The sequence below is a fragment of the Micrasema longulum genome, unplaced genomic scaffold, assembly GCF_059751315.1.
Source record: "Micrasema longulum isolate JH-2025_06_02 unplaced genomic scaffold, ASM5975131v1 h1tg002525l, whole genome shotgun sequence".
In the NCBI taxonomy this organism is placed as follows: domain Eukaryota; kingdom Metazoa; phylum Arthropoda; class Insecta; order Trichoptera; family Brachycentridae; genus Micrasema; species Micrasema longulum.
Window position 1 is genome coordinate 12,144 of NW_028279666.1, and position 21,795 is coordinate 33,938.

Below are 21,795 nucleotides of genomic sequence, written 5' to 3' on the forward strand. Positions count from 1 at the left end.
TTCACCAGTCTGAAAATGCCCATTAGAGGGTGAAAGCGCTAATTGGTCAAACAAATAAGTGGAAGTTTACCAAATATTTTAAATTAATAACTTATATGTCAACTAGCGGACCCGTCAGACGTTGTCCTGCTCGAACGTTGGCTTCCCTGCTAATAGCTTGGAAAAAGACTTTTCATTGATAAGTAGGTACCTTACTACTTGTTTGTCAACAATATTTTAAGTTTGTCCAAATTTTTGTAGACAAGGACTGGATTCAGCTCCCTGGGGAGCTGTTTATATTAACATATTACAACAGAGGTGAAGAACATTTAAGAGAAGGTAATATAGAAGTCCAGGCATATACAGGGCTTATGACCTGTCAATGGCTGGTTTAAGTGGCCACTTTACACATTGTGTAACATTCACCATTCTGCCTAAATTTAAACATCTATATTCCTTCAATTCTTTCATTTGTTGATGTTTGTGAAGTTAAAGATATGAAACCTTTATTTATGCGGGTAAGATTCATCTAATTGAATTATTTCACCTACATACTAGGCAACACCTGAATATATTGTTTTTTCAATTTCTATACTTCTTCATGGACCAGGTAATTTATCAACAATATTTTGAGTTAGTCCAAATTTTTGTAGACAAGTACTGGATTCAACTCCCTGGGGAGCTGTTTATATTAACATATTACAACAGAGGTGAAGAACATTTAAGAGAAGGTAATATAGAAGTCCAGGCATTTACAGGGCTTATTGAAGGAATATAGATGTTCAAATATAGGCAGAATGATGAATGTTAAACAGTGTGTAAAGTGGCCACTTAAACCAGCCATTGACAGGTCATAAGCCCTGTAGATGCCTGGACTTCTATATTACCTTATCTTAAATGTTCTTCATCTCTGTTGTAATACTTGTTTGTGATTAAATTCCAAAACTCAAAATTGATAATATTCAAATATTTCATTTAAGTCGGTACCTAGGTACTTGATTAAGGCTGAATTCCAAAATATATAAATATTTTTTTCAAATATGGCATTCTTTTTGCAAACGTCAAACTCCGGTCGTCTCACCAACAAAGGGGTGTACTTATTAAGGGAATACGATTTTTAAAAATGTATGAATTTAATTTAATTTTAGTGTTACTAAAAATCCAATTAACAGAAACAAATGGGTAGAAATTATAATCATATTATAATTTCTACCCATTTGTTTCGGTTTATTAATTAAATTATTAAATTATAGAAATTATAATAAAGAAATTATAATAAAGAATCGGGTTGTGGTCCTGTGGCTAGTGTCTCGGACTCACGGACCAAAGGTCTGTGGTTCGAATCCCACTTTACCCCAACTTGATTCCCATTTTCTAATAGTGAGTTATTTACAACTCGTTGAAAATGGCTCTCAAAATTAAATATTTGGGTAAATCATAAGAACGCAAATATTTCTTTTTTTTTAAAAAAAAAAAATTTAAGAAAAGAATCTGATTGAGATCCACAAAAAACAAATGCTGTTTGTAAACATTCAAAAACATTTTTTTTTAAACACAAAAAACATCTTTCTATTTTTTGGCAAATGCATTCTCCTCGAATGTAACCCTGGTAGATCGATGAATTAAACATTTATGCTCCTAACTTCTTTTTTACATATTCGATTGAAGATTTTAATATCTACGAACACGCAGAGCGCAAAGATCTATGTTTCTATGAAAACCGCACGTAAATCGGTTAATCTGTTTAGGAGGAGTACGGTTACATCACACGTACAGAGGAATAATTTAGATAAATATATAAGTTATTACAATGGAACAAAAAAATAAAAAGGGTTTATAATCTTTTTTTCTCTCATTTTTTATAATCCCATTTTCATCACGTACCCTTCATTTTGTATTAGAGAACATTTCAAGGAGCATATTATAAGTGTTAATTTCAGTGTTGTATTTTTTACTATACACCACTAGGAGCGGACAGATTATGTTTTTTTTAAATTTGTACTTACGATGTGATATTTTTTTCTTCAGATTATTAACTCAAGAAAAATACAATTTATTTGTTAAAAATGCGGTTATACAACACTCAGGCATTTTTTGTAATGCATAATTCAATATCCTATTGTTAGGAGATTAAATAATACCGTGAAAACATATTTTCTTTGATAGAAAAATAATTTGTTTTTCCATGAACGGTCCCATAAAAACTCTTCCAGCACACAAGAATATTAGTTTTTTCTCGGAAAATGTTATCTTTATTGAAAACAATATTGTTTCCATCCATTACACCCGCTGGGGGAAGGTTCTCAGGACGATAGGGGATAAAAAAGCCGCAATGAAAATACATTAAAGACAGTGAGTATATAATACTCCCAGGCAGGGTTGTCATGATTTTATATTAGTGATAAAATTCATGATTATAATAATTTATTTGATTATTTATGCGGTTATTATAAATAAATACTATTTCATGAAGTCACTTGCAGACTTTTCTTTGTCTACCGGTTTCGAGACGTATCCGTCTCTTCATCAGGACACCAATAAAACCAACATGCAAAACCCACTATATATCTTCACCATAGTTGTTGCACAAAAATATAAAACCAACATGTCATGCATTTTAATAAGAAACTCTTAAATGCACTGATTAAGTTATGAAAATATTCTATGTTGTGGGAGAAATAGTTGAAAAAAGAGAGAAAGAGGCGAAGGAGTAGTGAGTTACAAATACCATTTCAATATACTGCAAATTTTTACTCTGTTTTTGTGCTGTAGAAGACAGCTGTTCGAGAAATTTACAATATGAATCCCAGAGAATAACTTCGAGATAAATTTAAGAAATCAATTTATTGACAGTCACATAATAAAAATAAAATTATGTTATTGCGAAAGTGGTTAGTAGACAGAACGTTCCTATACTGATTTAGTATTTCTATAAAATATTCTTTGACTCAGTATTTTTGTGTTTTATTAAATACATTTTTGTTATTTTCGTAAGTTAACTTTTTTGTCATTTATTTATTTATTATTTACATTTTTGAGATCTTAACTTTAATAGGTGCTTTTATTTTTTTTTGTTTTTTCTGTATATATGGATTTAAATTTTCGATTTACTTTGTTTTATTTTGTATTGATCACATTTATGAGCACACACTATTCAAATTTATTAAAGTAAATGGCTATTCTTGAATTTTGATTGTATTATTTTTCAATATTTTTTTTATTTATTTTAAACCATTTTATCTGGTTTTGTTTAGATTTTTCTTTTTAATCTTCTTGATAATATTTTTAATTTTTCAAAGCATTAAAAACAAAATATTATATGATCATTATTTTATATGTAAACAGTTTTATGTCTGTACTCTTTGATTTGATTCTTGATTAAAACTAATGTCTCAGCACCTGATGACAAACTATTATTTAATAATTTATCGGGACAAAATATAGTTTATTAATTTGTTTTTTTGTTTACAATGTATTAGTATTGTAATAATGTGTGACACTATTAAAAATATATATGGCAAAAATGTCAATTTAATAAACATATAAAATTACCACCCGTGTAAGAAAAAACCACTTTATTTATTGGGTCCACATGTAGTATTTAGTGAACATGATAGAAATAAAATAAAAAGGAATCGATTCATTAATTACGTAAACCTTGACAAAGAAGCTTGTTTGCTTTGAAACCGGTCGGTGAAAAATAAAAATTAGCGGTTAAAAACAAAGTTGTTTTATTTATTTTATTATAATGAATAACCACAAAGTTAGTGCTTCAAATATAAACTTTATAAATAAATGATTTTATTGAACAACAAAATAATTCATATTTACGAAATTCTGGCTAAAGTTAAATCGACTTTATTGAAAAAATCATTTTCAATAACTAAAAATACGAAAAAACGATCAAGTTTTTTGTATACGGTTGTATTTTTTTAGATTGTGAATTTTTCATTTGAAAAATTGTGGAAATACCCTAGTTTTTCCGTAACCTATCGATGATTGATTTTAAGGAATTTCCACTATGTGGTTAATTAAATTCTCGTGGAATTCCGCTTAGCTCGTAATCCATTGTTTTCAATCTCGGTCAGAATGCTGACCGGTTTCATTACAAAATACGCCGATGACGTGTTTGATTATTGTCTTTCGTAGCGAAATTCTTGTACCTTACTTAAAAATCAAATAAATTCAAATAAAAGTTTTACTGAGTCATGAGGCAGCAAGTCTTTTTGATTATTTGATTATTTTTGTTAACACATTACAACAGAGATGAAGAAAACTAAATATCAAAAGAAATATCGTTGAGGCTCGCACAGAGACATGCATATTGTATTGGCCCATAAATTTTCAATTCTTTTTTTACTGATAATATTTCATTGATTCCAAACTTTTCCTTCTTTTAAAAAACATGCACTATCCTGGATTCAAACTGAAGATATGATTTTTTTTCTATTATTCATTTTGTTGCCTTTTAATAATAAGGAATGTTTTTGTGTTTTTTTTTTTTTTAATATTTTTTATTTCCTTTTTTAATTACTATTTTAAAAAAAACATATAATCTTTTACGGAATATTTTACATTTTTTTTCTTATGTTACACAGAAATTAAAACTATCCATTATTTATTATAGGAGCAAAAATTCAATAACATTTTATTATATACCCACAAACAGGCCATGCCTTTGTGGGATTTTTTTGTTTACGATATTTACTATTAATATGTATTTCATTGCTTATAATTATGCTTTATATTTTTAATACCCGGTTTTATTACCTTTATTTATTGTAAAAAAACAAAAAAAATATTTAAAAAAATAAATAATAACATGAAGTCTGTTGTATTTACAAGAATTATGAACTGTCATCAGCTGATTTTTGGGCAACATTACACACTGCGTAATATTCGCTATTTCGTCTATGTTTGAATATACAAGTTTCTTAAATTCATTCAACTGTTGATATTTGTAAAGTTTAAGCGCTGAAACCTTTATAGAAGCGGGTGAGATTCGACTGACTTAGTTATTTCATCTACATACATACTAGACAACGGCTGAAAATATTTTTTTTGTACTTCTTAGACGAGTCAACATCTTGAGTTCGTTAATTTTTTTGTTAAAAATGACAGGATTTAACCTTTTGTTTAATTTTTTTAAATAGGAAGTTATTGAGATTTACGTATAATTTCATTATCATCATTATTCCCTTTCCGCACCTAATGATGCATAGGGTACTGTATTGGTTAACCAATCACAGCGTATCTCGATCATATGTTGTTACATGAAGGTAAGATGAGCAGTCTTACGCTTAAGGTACCAGTCCAGAGACTAAAATGCCCTGGTGTGAAAACACCCTTTTAAATAAATATTTCATATCAACCATGTCAGGAATCGAACCCGAGACCTCTCACATGATAGGCAAACATGCTGACAATTACACCACGAGGAACGTATAGCTTACTTCACAAAATTGATATTTGGAAGAATTATTAGTGATAGTTTTTAATTTTTCAAAATGTAATCTGTAATTGTTTTTCAAGTAAAATTATTGTTAATGTAGGTTAAGTGTAAATAATCTTTGAAATTTATAAGAACCTGCTGACGAGTTGTATGTATGCAACTCAGCAGGACTTTAATTTAAGAATATTTTGTAAATATTTTTGAAAAATAAATTTAAAAAAAAAAATTTAAAAAAATCGAATAAATATGGATATTCAAACATTACACACGGTGTAATGTAGTTTAAATGCTTTGACTTTCATATGTTTAGTTTTTTTCAATGTTTTGAATCTCTGTTTTTATAATGTTAAGTTCAAATATGACCCGGAATTTGTTATTTAAAAGAATCGCGCTTAAAATTGAATGATTTCTTATAAAGGTTGGTAAGACTGTAATTGGCATACGTGTTAATTTTTAGCGCGATCTGTCATGTAGTTTTTTATGACAGCAGTGAAAAAAGTTGATATTTCAACAATATTTTGAGTTTGTCAAAATTTTTGTAGACAAGGACTGGATTCAACTCCCTGGGGAGCTGTTAACATTAACATATTACAACAGAAATGAAGAACATTTTAAAGAAGGTAATATAGAAGTCTAAGTATCTATACGGCTTATGACCTGCCATCGGCTGGTTTAAGTGGCCACTTTACACACTGTGTAACATTCACCATTCTGCCCATAATTGAACATCTTTATTCCTTCAATTTTTCATCTGTTGATGTTTGTGAAGTTAAAGAGCCGAACCCTTTATTTATGCGGGTGAGATTCAATTAAAGGAAGTTCCAGAGAATCCCAGGGAGTTGCATCCAGTCCTTGTCTACAAAAAATTGGACAAACTAAAAAATTTGTTGATCAATCCCCCTGGTCCACGAAGAAGTATGGAAATTGAAAAAATAAAATTTTAGGCGTTACCTAGTATGTAGGTGCAATAATTCAATTAATTGAATCTAACCCGCATAAATAAAGATTTAAGGCAATTTTAAATTAATGTTTAATTTTATGTGTATGGTATTATAAATAAAGCAATGTAAGTGAATCTGTAAATATTGAAGTTTTCATTTGGTTTTTTGAATGTTCGGGAACTTATTGTTAAAATTTATTTTACGAAACCGTCTGTTCTATATTGGAGGATCTTATATTGAAAAATGGTCGGAAACTTCCAGAACAACTTCAAGATTCAGTAATAAAACAAAACTGTCTGAGAACAAATACGTTTGATTAAATATTTCATAGCCAAACCATAATGCTGAAATGCGTAGGAGGCCGCCTTTGAAGTTTTAACAAAAACAATGAAGGATTTGAGTTTTTCTACTGACATTTTTTGGCGAAACTGCATTTAAACAATACCTTATAAAAAAAATACACGTTCAAAAATGTTTGAGTATGCCCAAATGCTTGCAGACTGGCTGGATTTCCTCCCTAGGGAGTTATTCACATTTTAATTTATTTCAACCGAAAGGAAACATTTTTCAGAAGGGAATCTGGTTTAAGTGGCCACTTTACACACTGTGTAACATTCACCATTTTGCCCATGTTTGACTTTCCACGTTTCCTCAATCTTCTATCTGTTGACGTTTGTGAAGTAGAAGAGCTGAAACCTTTATCACGTGGGTGATATTCATCCGGCTGAACCAAACCACCTACTAGACAACGCCTGAAAACAATTTTCCAATTTTTATACTTTATATTTAAGTTGTATGTCCAAATGCTTACAGACTGGCTGTATTTCCTCCCTAGGGAGTCATTCATATTTAAATTTATTGTAACAGAGAGGGAAAACATTATTGAGAAGGGAATATGGAAGTCTACTCATTTACAGAACTTATGAGCTGTCATTGGCTGGTTTGAGTGGCCACTTTACACACTGTGTAACATTCACCATTCCGCCCATGTTTAAACATCCACATTTCCTAAACTCTTCCATCTGTTGACTTTTGTGTTTGGTGAAGTTCACAAAAGTCAACAGATGGAAGAGTTGAGGAAATGTGGATGTTCAAACATGGGCAGAATGGTAAATGTAATACTAATAATAATAAGAGTAAAGTGGCCACTTAAACCAGCCAATGAATGACAGGTCATAAGCCCTGTAAATGCCTAGACTTCCACATTCCCTTCTCAATAATATTTTCCCTCTCGGTTGCAATAAATTTAAATAGGAACTGACTATTATTATCGAACGAATAATACAAAAATGATATAAATCAATGATATAAATTAAATAATGAATTCATACATTTATTTGTCAATGATACAAAAAATACCGAAATAAACTACCCATCTCGTTGGTTCAAAGAAATGGAAAAAATTTTATCGAATAAAAGTAAAATAACTGGTATATTTTTCTTTCTCAATGTACAGTTTTGTGTTTGGTGGCTTTATTCTAAAATATTTTATTTTGTTCCAGAGTCGGGAGCGCTGCCAGAGTGTACAGTAAAGAGCTTTTCCGAATCAAAATAACACAAGAAATTATTGCTACTGGGGGTTTGTGGGGGAGTATAAAGAAGATGGATTTCCTATCCGGACCATCTCCCACTCCGCGCCGGAACTTACAAACAACCAATCAGGACACGCCGGATGCATTTTGAAAGTGGAACGTGACAATCCCGCCATAATACTCCTCCGCCACCGATACAAGTGGAAACTATTATTTAATGGAAACTTTTAGATCTCAGTTTACTGCCAAACAATTTCATTGTTATTTTAAATACGCAGTTAAAGTCCGTCAAGTGATGTTATTTCATGTAAAAAACAGCTATACGGTTTGTTTTCTTTACAAAATTAACAACCCCGCGAGTTTTGTGCAGTGGAGTAGATAAAATTTTATCGCCGTCGTAAAACACATTCATACTCGTTACAAAATTGTCGTTCGCAACATCTGTAGCGTTACGTAAACCGACATCATAACATCTGGACACGTTCTCCCGCGTAACGACTCCTTTAGAAAGGACATAAAAAGGACAACAAAGGAGGGGCAATCATGGACAAAGACGTCGTGAAGATGCAATATGGCACGAACAAGAAATCAACAAAGACCAGGGATAAAAAGGGAGAAAATGGCACAAATCTGCCGAGAAAATCGGGCGCAGATGCGCCCACAACGTGCTGTTTCTGTTTCAAGACAAACAGAGCAAAACGCAAAGGACTTCTTACCGGACTCGTTACAAATATTGGCATTTTCGCTCTTTTGCTCGCGTACACGCTCCTCGGTTCCTTCGTTTTCCTGGCCATCGAGGGCGGAGCCGCCAAGATGCACCAGAAGACTCTGGCGACGACGCTGTACCAGCAGCAACTGAGAGAAAAAAACGCGAACAGCATAGCCGGACAGGGAACGCAAATCAATGGATCCGCTTCCCACGCCAGCGCCGAGCTGCGCGCAAGGACCGTTGAAAATATCTGGGAGATAACGGTCTCCCTCAACATCCTGTACAAGGAGAACTGGACGAGGCTGGCTGCCCAGGAGATAGGCCGGTTTCAGGAACAATTGGCGCAGAAGGTGGCGGCAGAGCTGGGGGGGATGCAAGGACAGGGGGGAAAGGCGTTGGAAGGATCACAAGGAATATCCTCTGCGGATGATTTCGAATGGAACTTCGCGAAGGCTTTCCTCTATTCTTTGACCGTCCTGACAACGATCGGTGAGTATTTGTTTTTACATTTAAACCAATTTCATCAAAGTACCATTTTATTTATTGATCATTGATCATTAATTTTTACTCTAAGTTTTCACTCCATTATAGAATAGGGAAATATCACATATTACGAATCCGATTAAAATATATGAAATAGATTAAGAATAATTAATTGTATTTTCATAAATAAATGTAAAAAAGAAATTCAATAAACAAAATGACAATCCGGCTGCGACATTTACATATAACTGTATGAAAAAAATGAAACAATGTGAAAATTGTTTTTAATACTTTAAAAAATGAAAGAGCATAGAAGATTAAAAAGTAGCTAAATAGTATTCGCTGTTTTTTTTAAAAATATTATTTTAATTATTTGACTAACCCTGTTTTTTGGTTGTTTATAAATAAAGAGTAAACTCTTCAAAGAAAATAAAATTTGTTTACATTTTGAAAGTCATAAAATAAAGTAAAATAAAAAAAATACGCTCGTAGAAAAACGCGACGTGTTTGGCCTTGGTTGTTGTGACGTCAAGATTTGTGAAATTGTTCTACACAAATTTCAATAGCAGGAACAAATAAACATGAATCGTGACGTGTTAGGGGCGTGGGCAATGGAATCACCGTTTTTGCGGGAATTCAAAATTACAAATTTAAAAGTATTTTTCATGCTACTAATAATTTTTTATTTTTTTATGAACTGTATTTTATGGACCTTTTTTACTTAAAAAAATCGTTTAAATAAACGTGATATTTCCTTATTAAAGATTTATTTTTCTTAAAACAACATACACATTTTACTTTAAAAAAAGAAAGCTTTACACATTCAATAAATGCACAAAAAAAGTAAATGTAAAATAAAAAAACAGGTATATTTAAGGCAATTTAAAAATATTTACTTTACACAAATAACCCAAGGTAAATTAATAATCAAACCTGAAATTCAATAGTCACTTTAGCTGGTTTGAAGAAATTGCTATGTGTCAACAAATCAGCGAAGTATAGTGTAGAAAAGTCATAAATACATAAATAAACAAAAAATTTCAAAAAAAATAAATTATATTCTAATTCCAGCGGCCTCCGTGTTGTAATGGTTAAAACACTTGATTCACGCGCGGAAGGTTCCGGGTTCGCTTACTGGTGAGAAAACAAAAAAATAATCTGAATTTCTTAAGCCAGGGTGTTCTGTGTAGTGGGTCCTTCTGGCCTGTTGTGGTGCAAAAAAATAAAACGCAAGGGTGTTTATGGCTTTTTTTCATAACAATATTTTGAATGAGTGTTATTTTGTAAAGCTCTGAAAAAAATGAACGGATTATTTACTTATACGTATTTTCCTTAATTTCACGTTAAACTTATGTATGTCCGTGTAAAAAAGATACATGATTTTTAAAAATCTAAAATATCTAATAAATAAATACGTTTTTAATATTCTAAAGTAAAATAACAGTTCGTACACAAGGCGTTCTTTAGTTAGATAAAGAATTACCCATACAATGTAGGTACCGTGTTTTGTACCGAACGGTATTACTCTAAGAGGAAGTTGCGGGTGCGGATCGGAATTACTCTACACTATTTGAAAAGTTTTCTTGAAAATTGTTTTTACCGTTCGAAGTCATATTTTAAAAGTTTTTAAGAAAACTGCTTTCTTTCGAGCCAACTTACAGTACTGTTTTGTTTTTTTTTAAATATTTTTTTAAATCGTGGCAGAAATACCCACTAGCAGTATTTGTTTACAATGTTGTGCGATGATCTAAATCTGTTGCAACAGAGAGGGAAAATATTTTTGAGAAGGTAAATGGAAGTCTAGGCATTTACAGGGCTTATGACCTGTCACGCCTGGTTAAAGTGGCTTACACACTGTGTAACATTCACCATTTTGCCGATGTTTGAACATCCATATTTTTAATTCTTCCGTTTGTTAATTTTAGTGAAGTTAAAGAGCTGAAACCTTTATTGTTGGAAAGAGATTCATCTGACTGAATTATTTCAAATACTAGGCAACGCCTCAGAACAATTTTCCAATTTTTAAACAATTCTTCTTGGACCAGTTGGTTTGATTACAATATTTGAGTTTGTCCAAATGTTTTTGTTTTTAGCAAAGTTGCGGTTTTTTGTAAACACATCGAGGTATTAAACAGAATTTGTAATCATTTTTTTTTTCAAAGTAAGAATATCTGTAGGCTGCCGAGAGATCGGATAACTCAGTGAAAACCAAATGCCGCCTACATAACGCCTGAATAACACCTATTCTCCTCTATGGATGCAAATCGTGGCACCTCACTAGGGCTCAAAACAGCAAAATAGTTTTTAGAATAGGCGTGTCAGAAGAATCTTGGATGTTCGGTGGTTTGACTTTGTGCGGAATGAAGTAATAAGAGAACGGACGTAGCAAACTCCGGTGACAACTGTCGTCTAGCGGAGGCGATACCTGAGAGCCTTGACCACGCTTTCCTACTTTACAAGGCATCGGGTTCTCGACGTCCTGGATATTCACTGCTGACTGTTCGTCGGCGGTTCATGTTATAACTACAGGATTTAAACCTGACTTGAGAGAATGTACAAGAGCTGGCAGCTGACAGAGATGCCTAGAGGATCTTTGTGGACACCGTATGCTCTAACTGGGGAACGGACATGAAACGATGATGATGATGAAGAATATCACTTTTGGATCATGATCCTGGAATGAACGATTTTTTTTCAATTTTGTGGCTTGATACAGTTTTGCATCACACTATCCAATTAGTGTGTGGGGTAAAATACAAATAATTGACAAGTTTTTTTCTATAGTAAAATTTTTGCTTTTAAAATAAAATTCCTTAAAAAAAATACTATTTTAACAACATCGATTCTTGTATAAGTCCAACTTAGTTTCAATTAGTTTTGTCATTACGATTTGTTTATTGATTTGTATATTAATTAATTTTTTTTGTTATTTATATTTATATTTAAACTGTTTCTATAAATCGGCTTTCAAAATGTATACAATTATAACTGAATAGAACTGAATAAAATATATTGAATCGCAGCCAGATGAAAGAAAATATTTAAATTTACAAAGAAGAAATTCTCTTTATTTATTCTCGAGCCATTTTCACTGGATTCAGTAATAGCGAGACGTTTTGAAATAACTTAGAAATATCGTGAAATACTTTTCCCAGAAGTGAAATCGATTGCAAATCTGGAAAATGTTTGATTCATAAACACAACCTTTCAATTCCGATTTTCCGACGGCGTGACGTATGCTATTTCACATATTGAGAACTTTATGGATATATTGAGTTCGTAAAGTGAATGAAATTCATATGAATTTTCAAAAATAAGTGAATATGGAATTGATATTTTGGTGACGTTAAGAATATCGGAGTTAAGAAATTGCGTGAAATTGTGGTAATAAAAAATTTAATTGATATTATTAACACACACACTGAGTACCGACCGAATAAACATAGAATTTACCGTGTGCTCGGCCCATTTTTGTAAAATTTCATGCTTTGTGAAGAGTTTCTTAAAAGTATCATTATGACGAAAATACTAGGTTAAATCAATTGAAACTTTCAATGTTTATTTAAAATAAAGTAAGTCAAACAAATTACAACAGGGATGGAGAATACCTTAAATAAGGGAATATGGAAGTCAAGGCATTTACAGGGCTTATGATCTGTCATTGGCTGGTTTAAGTGGTCACTTTACACACTGTGTAACATTCACCATTTTGCCTATGTTTAAACATCCATATTCCTTCAATTCTTCCATTTTTTTATTTTAGTGATGTTAAAGAGCTGAAACCTTTATTGTTGCGAAGAGATTCATCTGACTGAATTATTTCACATACTAGGCAACGCCCGAAAACAATTTTTCAATTTTTTAACTTCTTCTTGGACCAGTGGGTTTCATTACAATATTTGAGTTTGTCCAAATGTTCGTAGACAAAAGTCTGGATTTCACTCCCTCGGGGTCATTAAGAATTACAAACTACAACAGGGATGGAGAATACCTTAAATAAGGGAATATGGTCCAAGAAGAAGTTTAAAAATTGAAAAATTGTTTTCAGGCGTTGCCTAGTATGTGAAATAATTCAGTCAGATGAATCTCTTCGCAACGATAAAGGTTTCAGCTCTTTAACTTCACTTAAATCAACAAATGGAAGAATTGAAGAAATATGGATGTTTAAACATAGGCAAAATGGTGAATGTTACACAGTGTGTAAAGTGGCCACTTAAACCAGTCAATGACAGGTAATAAGCCCTGCTAATGCCTTGACTTCCATATTCCCTTATTTAAGGTATTCTCCATCGCTGTTGTAATTTGTTAATATTAATGACCCCCGAGGGGGTGAAATCCAGTCTTTTGTCTACAAACATTTGGACAAACTCAAATATTGTAAAGTAAGTCATTTTTGTATGATAGTTTTGCCAACATTCGCCTTTATGGAGAGCCACATTGCGCATTGCAATGTTCGCACATATACAGGGCCTCACTCCTTTTTTTGTTATTTGTATCCTGGAGCCGTGTAAACACGTGATTATATAAACAATGCATTGTATCCCGGTCCCGTGTTTTCACGTGGTTAATCAGCAGCGAAAAAGTACTAAAAAAAGTCACTAGATGTCAATAAAATGGTCTTTTTTAGACAGCTGGTAAACCACGTGAAAACACGGGACCGGGACACAAAGCATGGTTATATAATCACGTGTTTACACGGCTCCGGGATACAAAGTGTTCAATTTATTAGTAATCATTCAATGGAAATAGATTTTTGTGAGTAAATCCAATACTAGTAAATATAGGTTTTGCTACTGTAGGATTTGATACTGGTGGATGGCATGGGAGCTTTTAGCCAGTTGGAGGTTTAGGAAAGAAAACGACGATACGCCATGATGCGTATTTATTATATGTCATACGGACAGAGTAACTATGTAAACTTTTTATGCTAGTAACTGTGTAAGTACTTGTAGAATGTTTGTATACGTTATATCTTTACATTTCGCAAATTTGACCACATAACCGAATACCGCACGCAACTACACTGACTCAGTATCAAGCATAGAAGAAACTTTGCCTTTCTATCACTTTTTCACAATATTTTGAATCATTTCACTTCACCTGTTTATCTGAGAGAGCTCTTTCAACTTTTGTCACAACATGGACTACCTCTTTATTCTAGTAACGAGAGAACATTTTTAATACCCTTTCATCGCTCTACTTTTCTTGCCTCCTCTTTTACAGTAATAGCTGCTTGATTGTGGAATAGTCTACCCAATGATGTTACAAACTTCCCTTTTTTATTTACATCAAAACCAAGATTGAAATGTCGCCATATAGATGTTTGAGTTGTTCCCCTTTCTTTCTTATTTCCATTCTATTACCTCTCTTCTCCTCTTTTTATAGTATAGTGAAAATTTTGGTTCTAAATTGTTACATAAAATTGAATTTTATTAAAATATGTCCATGTACTTTTAATTTTCTCAAACTGAACGGTTTGGGTAGGTAGGAAGAAATTGCCTTAAGACAATATGCCCGCCTTATATGTATATAAACTGTATACGTATTTAAAGTGTAAAAAATAAAACAACAAAATAAATAAGTACTGAACCATTCGACTGCGTGATGGAATTGACTTTTCGACTGAGGCTAACCAAACTGGCCAACTAAAGATACTACCACTCATATACATATAATGTCTGACGTTAATTTTTACTTCCTATCGGAATTTTGAGGTTGTATACTGATTTCGTGTTTCTCAGCGATTTTATATCGGCTCGTATCAGCAGTTTGTTGTTAGTTAATGGAGTTTTTTGATATTAAATTGTTTACGAGTACATACAAGAAATTTACGATTAACCTTAAAGTTCCACACTACCATTCGTTGAATTGCAATATGGTCGTGGAGGGGAATGACAATACCCGACATATGTCCTTTATGTTATTTGCCAAACCACAGAGAGAACGGCAATGAAAGCATTAGAGTTAAATTCAATTAAATTAAAATCGGGGTTTATGAAATTGAATATCAACATCAGCCAGCAATGATAAGTCACAAATTCTATCAAACGCTTTGAAATCAAAATTTATTTTTGGTATTGAATAAACAAAACACTCTATGTTACGCCTCACACGAGTTAAATATTAATGTTAAAACACGTTTTGGGTATTCAGAATAATTTGTCATTACGTGTAAATACAAACTAAAAAAAAGAAAAAAAAAAAACTTTCATGACTTGTCTTGGACAGTAAAAAAAAAATATTTCGATACATACCGTAAACCAACATATACAGACGCAATCATTTATAATTTTTCAAATCATCCAAATGCCTATAAACATTCCATATTCCATTCAATGATACATAGATTAAGTAACGTTCTACTAGATGATACTAATTTTTAAAAAGAACTTAATACAATAAAACAAATTGCTAATAATAATGGATATAATGAGAACTTAATTGATAAAATATTAAATCAAAAACAAAAACGCAAACTTATAAATAAATATGTATTTTCTACTCCCACAGTAAATAAAGCAAACCCACCTAAACAATGGAGGCGGATTCTTTTTATAAAAAACATTTTTCCAAAACAATAATTTTATTCCCTACCATCAAACATTAAGCCGGCTTTCTACACAACTAATAATATTGGAACATTGTTAATAAAACACAAAGACAAAGTCCATAAATATAATAAATCTGGGATACACTTATTAAATTGTAATGATTGCGATAATCTACATTGGAAAAACTAAAATAAACTTTAGTATTAGAGTAAAAGAACACTTAAAATGCTTTAATAACAATATTTTTTCTGAATTTACAAATCATCTGATGGAAAATAATCATAACTTCAACAAAGAAACTGGATTAAAAGTACTTCATGTTGAAAATAAAATATTAACAATAGACAACTTGAAAATCTTAGAAATTAAAAAAGCGATTCACAATAAGAAAAAAATAATCTATAACCAAATAAACAATATTTCTTTAAGTTCTTTCCTGTCTACCTTCAAAAATATTGAAATCAAATTACCATCCTTCTAAGGGGAAAAAGTTTTGATTTATTGGGTCCACGTGTAGTATTAAGAGAACATTATAAAAATAAAATAAAATATGAATGAATTCATTAGTTACGTTAACCTTGACGAAGAAGCTTGTTTGCTTTGAAACCGGTCGGTGGAAAAAAATTATATAAAAAAAAAAATAGTAATTTAAAACAAAGTTGTTTTATCAGCTCCCCAAGGAGTTGAATCCAGTCCTTGTCTACAAAAATTTTGACAAACTCAAAATATTGTTGTTGTTTTATTTACTTTATAATAATAATAATGATAATAAAGCGATTTTCAAAAATATAATTACGAAATTTTTAAAAGTACATAAAATAAAACGTTTCTCTAAAGTTTCGCGGTGTGGCCCTGAAAAACCGTTATGACGATAATTAACTCTATTATATGTAAAACTAAAAAAATCGACTTGATGTCATTGATTTGTCTTATTACGAGTATAACCAAATTATGAGTTTCATTTGCCTTTGAACTGTTTTCTTAGCAGAAAGAAAGGAGATGGCTACGTTATATATCAACCCTACATATGATTTTGAACAAACTTATTGCGAACAAAACATTGACAGAACAAACGGAAAGCAACTGAAAACTACCCTTAATCACGCATCGCCAACAAATCGGTTTTTCACTTTCATGGAATTTCAGGTCGGTGCGGGATATTTCAGGTTTCAGGAAAACAATACACCTCCACGCGCATACTGGCAGGCGTCACACTGTAACTGAGCGTGACGGACATATTGCCTGAAGGGATGGAATTGAATTCAATAATGGAATTCAATACACGTTGTATCATGAGATTTCAGGTTAAATCTAGATACAAAAGGTATTTCTACTGAGATGGAAAGTATTTCAAAGAAATAAAGAAATAAATCGAATCGCAAGAAACTGTTGAATATGGGGTCATCATTTAAAACATACAATTAATGACTTAATATTACTTTGAACTGTATTCAATCGAACAGTAAATTTTGTAATAAAAATGAAATAGAGAATTTCTATGAAAGCCTAAAAACCAAAGGCGGATTCTTTAGGTAAGATTGTATTTTTGTGTCACGTTGTGGAGTAGTAAGGTATTTTGAAAACTCTTTTGTCGTTGTCATTGATCGTTTGTTGTTTTTGTTTAGCTTGCTTTACCAACTTGCGTAGATGTGAACAGTGACTCAATGCGTTAAGGACGCGTTTCTACAAACACATTTTTGTGGTGTGTTGTGACGCGCCATAACTCCCCTCCATAACTCTGGCGCAGATGAAAATCATTGAAACGGGACTGCATCTGTAGATGCTACGACACACCACGTGAAAACAGTGAAATTCTGACCATATAAAATACACATAAGTAATCTGCGCCACATAGCTACCCGACACACCACTCCACAGCATGACAAAACAGTGTAATCCTGCATTTAGTGTGTGCGTAAGTAGAATGCATAGTCAAGTAAAAATATGTGCGAATTAAGAGAAACGCAGTAAAAATATTTATTTATTTATTTACCGTTCCATGAATCTTTTACATAATTACAATTATTATTATTATTATTATTATTATTTTATTTTATTCCAGTAAAATGGCTATGCAGGTGTTCTTTAAACCCTGTCACATCCGAAACCACGATGATCAGTATGAGCAAGAAGACATATTGGCACATTAAGATAATTTTTTAGAACGAATAAAATTTAAAAAAATAAAATATTTTTTAAAACAAATGGTTGTTAACTTCTGCAGGAGAGAAACGAAGGGGGGGGGAGGGGAATGTCTGACACACCGTTAACTACGCGGCCGTGTCCCCTCGCTTCTCCCCTACATAAGTAAGCAACCGTTTGTTCTTTTTAATATTTTATTTTTAGAAATTTTCTTAGTTTTAATATTTTTTTTAATATGCCAATATGTCTTCTTGCCCATACTGATCATCGTGGTTTTGGATGTGACAGGGCTTAAAGAACACCCTGTTTTGTGCAGAGCCAATTCTACCATATAAACATGAACACAATTATAAACTTAACCATAAACATAAATATAAACATAAATATAACAATAAACATAAATATAAACATAAATTAATTAAAAATAAAACCAGTGAAAAAAAAATAACACAATATTTAAAAAATAACAAAAACATCAAGACAAGTATACAATGATAAACAGTATTTATATATAATAAAAGAAATGTTACATCTGTAACACATATAAATATTAACCTTTATAAAAGAAAGGCAAATAAAAGAAAATAGCAGTTTTTAAAAAAGAGGAAAATAAGAAGAAAAAAAAGAAAGTGCTTTAAAAGGAATGTTAAAAAATTTACTTTATGGTTTATATAAATATTAATATTAAACAATAATAAATTTAAAAAATAATGATAATTACTTTCTTAATTAGCGCTTTGATTGCTTGATAATATTCTTGATTATTCCGTACAAATAAATGTTTTCTTTGAATTTAATTTTAACATTTTGGTTTACAACCTTCTCAAGGTTCAGTCTTCAATGGATATAGGAAACTTTTAGGCAGAATAAAGGCAATTATTGATTATTTATTTGTTTTTTTCTCTCTATTTCTACTAAGCCACCGATATCGGTATCGGTATTGCCGATTATTTACTTTAATGATCGGTATTGTATCGGCAAAATTATGTATCGTTACATCCCTAATTTGAGGTAATAACACTAAGCCGTTAAGCAAAGCTAAAATTGTGAAAAAATATAAGCTTTCGAGAAAACTGCTTTTTTTGTGATTTTATCAGGATGTGATATGTAATTAGTAAGCTTCATACACACATACACACATACAACGATAAACTACTAACGTGAATGCTGAATATAAAATATTCATCAGTTTTCGTATTAAAATGAGAAAATAAAAAATGTACTTCCGAGTTCTGATCGGTTTTTATCCCTTGGGGAAATAATTGGTATTGAGGTGTTAATATTTTAATACCATGAAATACTATATAGAATCCTTTACAGCTATGTACTTGTACTCGTATATTCGATTTGTAGTGCATGTTTATTTGCCAATGATTTTAACAGGTGAAATGTATAAATTTGATAATTTTTTTTATTATGCACGCGGAAACATTGATTGACACAACAGAGTAGATAAGTAAAGAGTTATTTAATAAGAGAGTTTGAATAAATGCATTTTGAACTTAAAATATTAAACAAATATTATTTTGCATAAAACGGATATTTTTATATCATGTTAAATAATATTTGATGTTTCAAAGATAATGTCGGACAAATATCCACCACGGCGTTGTTTAATCTGAGGTCCAATTTTCATTAGTTCTCTCATTAGTTAAGCAAAGTAGGGTAAAAAAAAAAATCAACCCTGCCAACACTATCGAAATGTCCATTTTGTTTTCTTCGACAATCTGACAGATGGAAAATTAATTTAAATTTTAAGTAATGCATTTGCTACTTACACATGCATTTGCTAATTACACATGAAATGTGATCCCATCCTGTTTCTTTAAAATCCCGGCAGTATTTCTACACACTTTAAAATGACAAAACACGGCATAATTGAATTCAAATCGGGAGTTGCGCACTGAGCGACGTCTACAAAGAAACTAATGGGTCAAAACGTAAAACTACTTTTTTAAGAGTAGTTTAGTCACCTTCTGTTTGATGCGCGTATGCGATTACGGGACTATTCTTAATTCTTTGGCCGAGCTTATAATTATATCAATCTTAAAAAGCAATTTTATTTTATTTATTTAATAGCATAATTATACATTTTTACAATTTAAAAAAAAATTTCACTGGTTATATTTTTACTAAAACTAAAATCCCACCAAGCCACTTTTTGTAGCTTGTTGGTGGATAACTTAACATTAATCATAATAAATATTTAAAGCATTAACTTTGTGGTCAAACATTTAACTAAATGTCATAAAATATTAGTAAATAACCCCTAAACGACTTTTCTATGTCTACCGATTTCGAGACATACCCGTCTTTTTGTCAGGACACCGATTAAATTGAATGAATGAAATCTTCCTACTATCTCAAACAACATATAAAAATTACATAATTTTATCAGTGCATGTTTGTCCTAATCGGTGCATGTGCTTATTAAAATGCATGTCGTGTTGGTTTATATATTTCGGTGAAACAACTATGGCGAAGGTGTATAGTGGGTTTTGCATGTTGGTTTAATTAGTGTACGAAGAGACGGGTATGTCTCGAAACCGGTAGACAAAGAAAAGTCGTTAAGTGGTTATATACAAATATTTAATAACATTTAGTAACATTAATTAGATTAAATTGAATAAAATTATCATTTTGATGATAATCAACATTGCGATATTGCATTATTATTATAGTTGGGTAATTTATATAGCGCCATTTTAGTCGAAATTGCCTCAAGGGCACTGTCAATAAATAAATATCCCAGCATGTCTTGCAGCTACAGAGCGCAAGGGTGATTAGGATTTTTGTTCATCGCTTCCAATTATTATATATTTCAAATAAAACAGATAAGAGCTAGATTACAGCACGTCTTGCAGCTACAAAGTGCATGGACGGTAAGTTATATAGACCCCATTTACATTCACCACACCAACACCACAGCAAATACTAAAATACACCTCCTCCTTCACCATCACTTCTACCCCTCTATTTAAATATTTTTTTAGCTTAGTGCATGTTTAGACATGATCGTGTTCGCATCCCTATAAATTCGCATCTCCATGTGATTTATGTGTTTTTGGACATATTATATATATACTGCGGTGATGGTGAAGGAATAGGTGTATTTTTGTATTTGCATGTTGGTGTAGTGAGTGTCCTGACGAAGAAACGGGTTCGTCTCGAAACCGGTAGACTAAAAAAGTCGGTACGTGGTTAAATGTTGATATTTACTAACATTAGCAGGAAAGTAAAGTTTCTTTGAGCACCTTCCGGAGGTTTATTCTTTCGATTAAAGGCAAACAGAAAGAGGTGTCGAAAACGCTCACTTCGTCTACTAACATTTCATTTTGAAAGTGAGTAATCCAATAAAATAACACGTGCACCGTAAAAGCAAGTACAAAATCTTGTAGAGCAGAAAATTTTCTTTGTATGACGTATTATCTTTAAAATGACACGGGAATAAGGCAGATTATCCTTTCCAAAGAAGATGCATAGCTGCCTAAGCGAAACACGACGGCTGCTTAGCAGCGGTGGATCTGACATGACTGATGGATCAGCTCGTCCATCATTTTGCTCCACTGAATGTAGGCAGTACGAACTTATTCCATGAGGAAGAATAAGAGGGAGAAGAAAATTTGATAAACAGCCTTTATAGATCAATGCAAAACTAATTACCATTGAGTCGGGTTGTGGTACCGTGGTAATGTGTCGGCCGTGTCATAAAATAATACATATGTGTACCGTAAAAGCAAATACAACATCTTGTAAAACAGGAAATTTTCTTTTGAATGACGTATAACTTTTGAAAATGGTGTTATAATGTTGGTGCTCATTCTTAAATTTGGAAAAAAACGACACAAATTATTAGCAGTGGTTAATATTTGTAAATTCATTGTTTTTAAAAATATTAGTGATATTATTTTAAAAAATTACAACGGGGATGGATAATACCTAAAAGAAGGGAATAAGAAAGGACATTAACAATGCTTATGACTTGTCATTGGCTGGTTTTAAGCCC

The 21,795-nt window shown here is 31.7% G+C and overlaps 1 protein-coding gene across 1 annotated transcript in view; it reads left to right on the forward strand.

Annotated features, from left to right (window-relative positions):
• Positions 1 to 8,447: 8,447 nt before the first annotated feature.
• Positions 8,448 to 21,795, forward strand: part of LOC148272023 (uncharacterized) — a 32,143-nt gene continuing 18,795 nt past the window's right edge. Inside the window, exon 1 of the mRNA XM_088240606.1 lies at positions 8,448 to 9,102. Coding sequence (XP_088096732.1) covers positions 8,448 to 9,102 — 655 coding nt within the window. The remainder of the gene's footprint in view (positions 9,103 to 21,795) is intronic.